Below are 10,607 nucleotides of genomic sequence, written 5' to 3' on the forward strand. Positions count from 1 at the left end.
CGTTTAGGACAGAGAGTGAATATGAGAAAGCAATGTGAGTTTGGCACATTGAACAATGTAAATCTATTGTAGTAGACCTCAACAATGGAATTATGATCAATGGAAATGGCCATGTCATGGGACCTTTAAAGAATGTATGTCTTCAAGTAGGAACCAATGGCATGGGCCTGAGAGTCACAGACAACATAAGGAAGTCAGGGGTGATGACAGATGGACAAACATGTCGTTGGTGTTGCCATGGAAGTTCAGGTGGTCTGCTATCAATCTGAATACAAATATTGCACTATAGGTCATTTTATAGGGCTTTAAGAATGTCTTGTCTGAGTGACAAATGAGATGGTCTGACTTATATTCATTTATTCATGTTGACCAACTGACTGACTGACTGACTGACTTCTTGAATTAACCTGAACTAGCCAATCTTGGAATTACGTCACACCTGAGTTGTTTGGGTTTATGTTTAGGCTTGAGAAGTGTGATTGGCTGGACACCAGGCTAGGCCAATCAGAGGGAAGGAAACGCTTACGTAGTTCCGAAAGAAAATGTGTTATTGGTTAGCTATCTTGTGACAACAGGTGACACAATAAATATTCAATAATCAATTATAAATTATATGATTAGAAGATAATAGTACTAAAATAAGAAATAATAATGATAATAATACATTCAGTTCATATAGCTATTTTCTAAATCCGCTTTAAAATACGAAATAAAAACATTTACATTAGGACTTGAAGTAAACAGGATGTACTTTTGGAATAGTCACAGTAGTATATGAAATATGACTATACAATAACATTAAAAATAAATCCTATCTTCATCAATACTTTTGTAAACTAATTCCAAATAATAAGAAATACTGTCTAAAAGCAAGTGAATGCACTACGCGTTTACATTAAGAGATATCGGTACACATATTTTTGTGATATTCCTCTATGGGCTTAGATATGCCTCATCATCATTTGTGTGAACATAACAATAATTGTAAATAATAAGTGTGTAAATATGTGATTTGTAAATATAAAACACCATCCACAAATGCATTTAAAAGATTTGCAAACTTACAAATACTTTTTCAAATGTAAAACGGATCTGCAAATACGCAAAATATTGTTACAAATAAAAAAAAGATCTTTGAAAATAAGAAGATTTATTTGTGAGTTTGCAAATCTTTTAAATTCATTTGTGGATTGTGTTTTACATTTACAAATCACATATTTACAGACAAATTATTTTTATGTTCACACAAATGATTATGAGACATATCTAAGCCCATATTCCTCCATTACTGCGTGGCCGAAAAGCGTACTCCCGATGCTCGTGCCCGCGTTTCGCCAGAGCTAATCACATCCCTTGCACCGCCCCCTTTTCCCCCGCGTTGCACTCTGGGATTCAGCGTTTATTACCGTGCAGGAAAGATGGCAGGCGTGCAGCCGCCACCCCTCCGCAGCCTGGATGATTTCCTCCTGACCTCGGCCCGGTTCGCCGTGCCCGATGTGCGCGACCTGGACCGCTGGAACCACCGCATCATCAACAACCTGCTGTACTACCAGAGCAACTACTTCCTGTCCGCGATGATCCTGCTGCTCACCGTGGGGTACGCTGCTGCTGACCTCTCGCTTTCTACATGTAACACAAATACTGCAAACATTGTATTTGATTTGACTGGTATATATATATTTCATCTATTTTTGCTATATTGTAATGTTATAGTTTTCTTAAAATAGTTTTTTATCCTTGTTTTATTTTATGGTGATTTTCTTACAATTCATCTTCTTTGACTGTGTTTATGTATGCCCATTTACACCAAGGCAAATTCCTCGAATGTGTAAACTTGGCAATAAACCTCATTCTGATAAAAACCGTAATCAACCATGTTAGCAGTGCAGGGGTATAGTAACTAAGTAGATATGCTCAAGTATTCAGACATAAACTGTGTACTTTTACTCCACTACATGTATTTAATCCCTTTAGTTACTTCACAGATGTGGATGAATGATGTGAAATATAATCAAGTGTTGAATCAGACTTTAGTTCCACCTGGAGTAAATCCACAAGCTACCCTGCAGTCTACAAAGTCATTCAGACTAGCTGCACCTTCACCAGCTTTGAGAACACTTTCATGTAGTACTTCTTCCACCTCCTGAATTTTGTGCGTGTGTATTTATTTTTACATTAGTATTGCTACTCTTACTATAATATCTGAGTACTTCTTCCTCCTCTGCTTTTCTCTCAGGTACATGCGGCCCTTCCAGTTGCTTGTCGGGGGGGTGGTGGTCACCGTGTTATTCCTGGGCTTTGTATGGGCTGCCGAGAACCAGGCTCCCATTCGCCGTTTCCGTAGAAACCACCCATCAATCTCTGTGTGTGCCATTCTTTTGATCAGTTATCTATTCATATCGGTGCTGGGAGGAGTGGCCGTGTTCCTGTTTGGGATAGCCTTCCCTATACTGAGTAAGACGGAAACACACACACACACACATTTTCATTTCCACAGCAAAGCAGAAGCTTTTGGAAGTAAAAAACTGTAATTTTGCATTTGGAGAAGAGGCCTTATGACTTAAGGACACTGCTGTGAAAATACAGTGCATTTCACTGAATGTATCAACACAACGCCTGATGTCTCCCTCTGTGTCTCCTCTCAGTGGTTCTTGTCCATGCGTCGGTGAGGCTGCGCAGCCTGAAGAACAAGTTGGAGAACAAACTGGAGAGCATCGGCCTGAAGAGGACACCCATGGGAATCCTGTTGGAGGCCCTGGGACAGGAACAGGAGGCTGGATCCTAGAGAGGGAGGGGATCTGTGAGGGGGGTGTGTGTGATGTAACATCTAAGGTAAATGAAGAGAGAAATGGATATGAAGTAAGTGTAAAATAGGACAAGAAGAACAATGTAGGAGAAGGAGAACATTCCTGCAAGTATATCTGAATGTAATCTCCAAAAGTGTTTAGTGTTAAGAAAAAGAAACAGGAAATGATTCATGTGGATCCACAGTGTGTCCCTACTGTAACACAGTGCAAAAGTGATTTAGTGCAATAGGTCAGTTATTCAATGATGCCATAAGATGGACATATAGATCCTGACTTCAAATGTTTTCCCCTTTTTATTTAGAGTTTACATAGTTTTTTGTTCCCTTGAAACATAAATGCTTAAATAAGGTGAAGTTATAAGAGAATAGGAGGTTTTATATGAAGAACAAAGCTCCAAGATGAGCAAAAAGACTTGATCCAGGACCAACAGGAGCATATATAAGTGAAAGGAACAAATGAATCATTTCATTTAGCACATTTCAAAGCGTGTTTTTATCCATAAGACTAGGCTGACCTGTCCTATAGCGGCACCACTAGCTCACATGCTGAACATTATCTGCTAGTGTAGTCATCAGTGAGTTAGCATTCTGACATTAGCATTAAGATCACAGCACTTGGTATCTATTCATTGCTTTTTTCTTAATTGTCAAGCGTATTATATTTTGTATTGCCTTTATGACCACTATTACATGTTTTTGTCTACTCAATGCCAGCTTTTGCTTTTAAGTATTAAGCATTTTTGACATTTGTAAGTTTTGTCAGCATCAGCGCCCTGCATATGCGTATGTGCCATTCAGAGGTCGCGTTAACCGAATATTTTCCGTCTGTTTTTTAACAATGACGGACAAATCTGAAAGCAGTCCGTCATTTAGACAGATTAGAACAAACTCAGAACAGCGCCAAAGTTTCCCCGCAGCGAGGCTCCGGTGTTCTGCCATGTTATGCATGCCCTCCAAAAAGGAAATCATACCGTTTCCAAACCTAACTGTGCCGAACAAATCATTGAGATGTCTGTGAGTTTTGGCTTTACGCTGTGCGCGCTCCCGCGAGGTGCAGCAGCCATGCATAGCACGGCGCATGTGAACTGTCCCCCCCCGTTGACAGTTCACGAGCATGCTCCCCCACCCCCCCCGTCAGAGTTGTGTAAAGGCCGACGGGTAATTCTGGATTTTGACGGAAGTTTTACGATCCTGTCCGTCAAAATGACGGGCAGCGAAAAAGTCTAGCGCAACCTCTGGTGCCATTGTAGTATTGATATTTGCTTATGTTTATGACAGTTTTGGGGTTTGAACACGTGACTATTCTGTTACCTGGCTCTCCATCAGTGGTCGTTAAGCGGCAACCTCCCATTCTGAAAAGTGCCTTAATCTATCAGATATCCATCAGGGGGCGACTCCACTTGTAAAATGAAGTCCGCTTGTATTGAAGTCTATGAGGAAATGACCCCTACTTTTTACTTAATTTATTGCCTCAGTTAACATTTTCCTGATCAGTTGATGGTCTCAATCTCGGCCTTCAAGTCTTATTCAATACATCAAGAGCGTAAAAGTAAAATAAAAGATAAAGCATGCATTATGCATTTGGGCGGGGCTACCTTGTGACAGATCGCTAACAGTGTTGTCCGGTTTAGGTGTTTACAATGTTCTGGTCCTACATATGTAACCCTTTCACAGTATGTGTTGACTCAAAGTTATTTGTAACATCGCCTTGTTCAGAGTTTGGTTGTTTTAACCTCCACCCTTGTGTGTTACTTCTGGTTACTATAAAACAAGATGATGACCGAAAGAGTACTCCAAACTTCAAAATGGTAGACCACAAACCTGACCAATGTGGTCTTGGCCCTGCATCACTAGACACAAGTCAATAAAAATACTTTTATCTTAGGAAATAAATGCTTGTTGGTCTATCTTGTCAACGCAATGATATATTCTTGTTTATGACAGCGCACATTTAACCAATTTTACAGGCGATGATTCTGAATGTGTTGCCTAGCATTCAGATGAATACATGCATTATGACTAACCGACACCATGTTTTGCCAAAAGCTGGTATTTATTTCATGTTTTTTGTCCAAATAAAACATGAATGCTGTATTGCAGTGTGTCTATTATCATTTAAAGGAGCAACCTGCTTCTTCAGCACAAAATATGTGAGTGACTGTTTCAAACAGCAGGTGGAGCTCTCCGTCAGTCACTCATCACCGACTCACATGTACACATTTGCTCTGTCAAAATAATAATATGTTGACATTGTATTTTTTTTTATTTTTTAACAATTTTTAGATAGCATGTCAAAACAATACAGTCAAAAGTATGACGGAGTAAGTTTAATCATTTAATGAGTTATATAAGCTTTGAAACAAGTGAAATGTTTTGATATGAATGATGATTTATCTCTTTATTTAAAGGGGACCTATCATGCAAAATGCACTTTTGTACGTCTTTTATAAATGAATATGTGTTCCAGGGAACTCACCAAGTGTCAGAAAACACAACCCACTCTATTTCCCTCCATACCCAAATCTCTAAAAAAGGGGCTGCAACGGATCTGATAAAAACTGATCCAGATTTGAACACTGTCCTGACGTCAGGACGGTGGTGCCACGGCTATTGGTCAATTCTCCACCTATCAGGGGAATGTGGGGTTGGGCCACGGCCGGCCATTGCTGCTCGAAAGCGCTGGAGATGCTGTAGTACATATGCCAGGCCTGTAAGTGGCGCTGTAGTCTGCCACAAAAGCAGCGAAGAAGACTTCCCGCGCATGGTTGCCATGGTTGCCCTTCTGTTTATTCTCCGCTGTGGCTCTTTTTCTCCCTCCCCGAGGCAAGCGTTTGCTCCTGCTGCTGTAATTCAATGCAATCCCTCCCCGTCGAGGCAAGCACTGTAATTCTCTCCGGTAGTCCACCAGCAGATGACAAACACCCACCTCCGCCTCTTCCAAGGAACGAGGGGACCGTGTGGCAGAGTTTCAGTTGGGTTTTCTTTCGCCAGTCAACATGTCCGTTACATTTTAAATCTTCTGGACAAAATTAGAAAAGTGCCGGTCAAAGGTCTTCTTTGTTATTTATTGAGCTTTAAAACACATGAATAACGACTCTATATAATAATATAATAAAACACGGAGGACGGAGATCTATTTTTCTCCCCCTCTTCTGACTTGATCAGAGCACGCTCCCCTCTCCTGCAGGGGGGCGTGGTCAGCTGCAGCTCACAGAATCAGCCCCCTTCAAAAACAGGGCTGGAGAACATAAATATACCTTATAAAGGTATGGCCCTACAATATATCCTTTAAATATAGCATGATAGGTGTCCTTTAACTTGGAAGTCAACATTCTGATTGATATAAGTCTTACTTTTATTTGGATTTATAAGTGGCCTCATGTTATTATTTTAAATCTCTCCTAACATTAAGTCTATTTTTGTATTTCTCTGACAGCAATGGGCTTCCATATATTGGGAAACCTTGCTCAGTTGAAACAGGAACTGGGTTAAGCTCCTCTGCAAGGAAGAAACGTGTGTATAGCCTTCAATGTGTATTTCAATCAGGAGAGACAAGGGAATGAAGTAAAGATTAGTATTTATTACAACTGATGAAATCTGATTTTTTTTAAGTATTCCCATACAAGACATACAATATACAATTTTTCCACCAAAACAAGTCCACTGAATTCCCTCATGCAGTGGAAAACAAATCATAACATTATTGCGCAACGTGATTTCAGGGGCAGGGAAAGAGGAGCACTGTGCAACAGCAAGATACTGTCAGGGACTAGCAAGAAATATACACATCTATTATAAAGAATGGTGCAGTGATGACGTATTATTGAAAGCCGGCCCGGATGTTAGCACGCACCGGCCACCTAGACCAAAAGCAAGATGTTTGGAATTTGGAATATTGCAAACAATATCTGTTGTAAACAAACATTTATGATACTTACACGTTTTGTTTAGCAGGATAATCTTCACATATTAAAACCACTTTTATAATAGTTGAGCGTAAATGCATTCGCCAGAAGTAAAAAGCTAAAGTTAGGTTATAAACAAGCTAGGCTACATCACAGTCGCATCACTGCACATCAGCACCGCTGAGCTAAAGGCGGCTAATGTTCAGCATGATTACATTTAGTAGTCTCATTTAGCCACTTGTTAGCAACCTCTGTTTTGAAAACACCTAGAAGCTTCAGACATTCACCATTGCGTGATGTATTGTAAGTTAAAATCTCTTCAGTTTGGGTTAACTACAGAATTTAATTCAGGTAGGCCTATCGACCGAAAAACATTTTCAATAAAACATTGAGTTTGTGCTAACTCATTCCAGAGTTCTATGACTTATTCCTACACCACTCTATAGAGTGGCGAAGTCCCTGCCCTTCCGGGGGACCTACATGGGACCTTATTTCGAAAAAATGATGTATTGAAGTCAATGGAGAGAGACCGATTATCTTTCGATCCCGTTTGAATTGTGCCACGAATTACACATATGATATTTGTCAATTTAAAAGACAATTTTGCAAGTTCAAAAAAATAATGTGTCGTAAAACTGTGAAGTAACACATTTGTTTGTGTGAAACGCTCAATGAACTACATCTCTGGTTTCGCAGAACAACACACGTCACCAAGATGGCCGTCACTACTGTCTTGTCAACAAAACGATTGACTATCCTCACTATCACCACAATGAAACACGTCCTGAAGAATGTCATGCAAAGCTGCCTGCCTGCCTTCCTTTGATTCTCTCTGAACTGCCTGGTCTTTTTAATGTTTAATGTCAACCATTTGTGCAGATAGCATGAAGTAGAAAAGATCGGCGATCGCCGATGCTAGCGTTAGCATTTCTCCCCCGGGCTTAAATGGTGTATTATAGAATGATCACACCGGTGACAGTACTCTTCACGAAGGGTTCACGAAATATGACTACTAGGGTAGGTAGGTAGGTAGGTAGCTAACTTGATCCAGCCACTCCTGGGGCCTGTAATACGAAGCTGGTTCAATTGAACCTGGATATGTTTGAGTTAGCCGGTTGGCCTAATCCAAAACATACGCGCTCTCGCTAAACTGTACTACGACGCGGGTTATCAAGTGGATCGCTCAAGCCAGCCGTGTCCTATCTAGATGCGCGTTCACATGAAAGGGGTGGTATTTGGAGCATTCGACCAATCACAAACATGGAGAAGCATTCTGACAGCGCAGCGTCATACTTCCTGAATGAAAAGTCAACTATAATATTAGACAAATATGAAGAAGTTAAACTTTAAACATCCATGACTTAAACACTTGATCAGGATCAAAGCCACAGAGCTGCACCTGCAAGGTGAATACAGCTGGTAAAAGAAAAAGTGTTTGAATGCGTACATTAACAGGTTTATTATATCACTGCCCCGTCTAAGACACGATCTGACTTTAATTACATTTGTCTCGAGTGTTTCCTCAACTTAATGTGTTGCTTAAAATAATACTTCTGCATACAGTATGTGACACTGTAAGTGTTGCACGGCCAGATACGGCTCAGCTGACTCAGATAAGGAGATATATGATACATTATGAAGTGATATGCCGCGGACTGTACTTAATGTACTCTGATCCGGTTACTTATGTTGTGGCAGATATTTAAGTAAGCTTTCTTAACGCTAATGTTATAATAGTCAGATTGCTCTGAAGATGGAGGTGATATTCTATTAATGTTCACGTTCACACAGTCGGTGATTTTTGCCGGCCGTCTTTCCTGCAACGGCAGCTTTTCTGTATTTCCTTTCTCCTGTAATATGACTTGATCGCTTTAAACTCCGCACACTGAGCTCTGATTGGTCAGCAGGCAGTGCTTTCACTGAGTTGAGCTCTTAGCCTGCAACCTAACCTGGTCCCGACCAGGTTAGCCGCTAATCATAAGTTACCATGGAGATCTAGCCTGCTAAAAAGAGAACCAGCTTCGTAGGACCGGAAACCCCGAGTTTTCCCTGAAGTTAAACGAAAATCCTGCTTCGTAGTATACCCCCCTGGTCCTATCATCAGACGGGAACGAAAGAACGAGCAAGACCCATGATGGTATGATAACAACCTGGCACTAAGCACACAGGCATCTTGTTAAAGTTATCTTATCTTAGCTATCTCTTAGTGGAGGAAAACAATTGTGAAATCACATACGCGACTCTGGGATTTGTAGTCTTTCTAGTTGCGTATTTTTCATAGTCTTATATTTCAACAGTTTTACGACAAACTGTGACTTTTTTGACATGGAAATTATTTTTTAAGATTGACAAACATCATATGTGTAATTCATGGCACAATTCAAAAGGGGTCAAAAGATAAGTTTTCTCTCTCCATTGACTTCTGTTAGACGCTCGAGATTTGTCAACGGGAGAGAGGCGCTCGTGAATTGTTGTTACGGAAACAGAGGGGTTTTAGGTTATAGATTTTAGGTTGCCATCAAGCCCGCCTTAACCTGCCATCAGGCCCTGGGTTTTGTAGGCCCCCTATTTAAACAACAAATCAAAGTAATTTATAGCCTCGGCAGGCTCTGTGATCGCACTTCTCCACTCTGCTCAACGTGCGCCTGGTCCTCTCCTCCAGATGAGTGATGTATCGGGCCTCCCTCATGTATTTGTTCGGTTGCCGTTGGCTCCCCTCCACGTAGCAAGTCCTCGTCGTCCTCTCCATCTCCTCCAACACAGGGTCGGCGTCATGGGGGGTCATTCGCGGGCCATGCCCCCCAAATGAGTCACTGTGCCCCCCCCAACGCAGGGTGGGCAAGCCTTTCCACTTGGCCGTTTTTTTTTTTTTAAATCATATAAGTGAAAACGTTTCCACTAAAGTTTTTTTGTGTGAAATACATCAGAAATAAAGAATACACAGCCTGAGCCTGCTCACTGCTGCTCTCTGATTGGTGTGTTGCTTGACCAATGACCCCGACCTTTGTTTTGTTATCATTACGTGGCTGTGCGTTTAGATGAAAGCCCGGTGGCAATCTGTTCATCTGTTACACTGATTATACAGTAAAGTACAAGTAGCCTACTTCTGGGTCTCTGTGTTTCATTCAAGCTCGGCTCTGTGTGTGTGTGGCACGAGTGCATTTTGTGAGCGCGCGAGCGGTAACGTGGAATTTTGTTGTTAGCATCTGGTTAGCTAGCTATGCTAACGGATATAAAGAGCTGTTTCTAGAGAGTTTCTAGAGAGTCCTCTCCTGTCAGACTGAGAGGATCTTATAACGTCAGCTCAGTGAGGTAAGGACTCTCTCAGTGTTTAGATAGTTAACTTTATTGTAGGTTATCTCAGTGGGTCTCAATCTGTTTGGTCACCATTTATGTAAACAAGTATTTGCGAGGAATACCTTTATATGATCATTATAGTTATTAAAGAATAAGAGAATAAATGAAAAACGGGTATGAAATACTATAGGACAGTAACACAAGAATACAGTTTAAAAGGGGAGTGATTAGTAAAATATCCATAAAGAAAAAGTAAATCTGTGTACAGTTCTGTTTCATATGGATGCTGAGAGATGTAGGCTATCCATAGATCTCTTCATTTTGCTCTCAAAGTGCACCAGATTGATGCTTTTAACTTCAATATTTTAAAAATAATCTTCCCGGGGGAGCATGCCCCCAGACCCTCCTAGAGGAGGTTAGGTCCACCCCCACCTAAAACATGTTCACATGGATAGGATACTAAATACATTTGCACACTTTTTGTATGGTGGCCTATGTCCATATGTTTCTGTTTCGGTGGTCGTGCCACAACCGTGCATGTGTGCACAGGTCATAGGTGCGCTATACAATAGCACTACACCCTGCAATGTGTGTGAAAG

At 40.9% G+C, this 10,607-nt stretch overlaps 1 protein-coding gene across 1 annotated transcript; it reads left to right on the forward strand.

The window, feature by feature from the left end:
• Nucleotides 1-1,389: 1,389 nt before the first annotated feature.
• Nucleotides 1,390-4,898, forward strand: praf2 (PRA1 domain family, member 2). The gene is made up of 3 exons (XM_034078486.2): nt 1,390-1,597; nt 2,237-2,454; nt 2,646-4,898. Exons 1-3 carry the CDS (start codon nt 1,419-1,421, stop codon nt 2,783-2,785), a joined length of 537 nt encoding a protein of 178 aa, XP_033934377.1. The 5' UTR covers nt 1,390-1,418; the 3' UTR covers nt 2,786-4,898.
• Nucleotides 4,899-10,607: the final 5,709 nt, after the last annotated feature.

The sequence above is a fragment of the Pseudochaenichthys georgianus genome, unplaced genomic scaffold, assembly GCF_902827115.2.
Source record: "Pseudochaenichthys georgianus unplaced genomic scaffold, fPseGeo1.2 scaffold_436_arrow_ctg1, whole genome shotgun sequence".
NCBI classification, from domain to species: domain Eukaryota; kingdom Metazoa; phylum Chordata; class Actinopteri; order Perciformes; family Channichthyidae; genus Pseudochaenichthys; species Pseudochaenichthys georgianus.

Excerpts from the sequence above, each read along its gene's own strand:
- praf2 (XM_034078486.2), top strand. The coding sequence starts at position 1,419 with ATGGCAGGCGTGCAGCCGCCACCCCTCCGCAGCCTGGATGATTTCCTC. Across the intron at positions 1,598-2,236 it reads ATCCTGCTGCTCACCGTGGG|GTACATGCGGCCCTTCCAGT; the intron begins GTACGCTGCTGC and ends CTTTTCTCTCAG. Across the intron at positions 2,455-2,645 it reads GATAGCCTTCCCTATACTGA|TGGTTCTTGTCCATGCGTCG; the intron begins GTAAGACGGAAA and ends GTCTCCTCTCAG.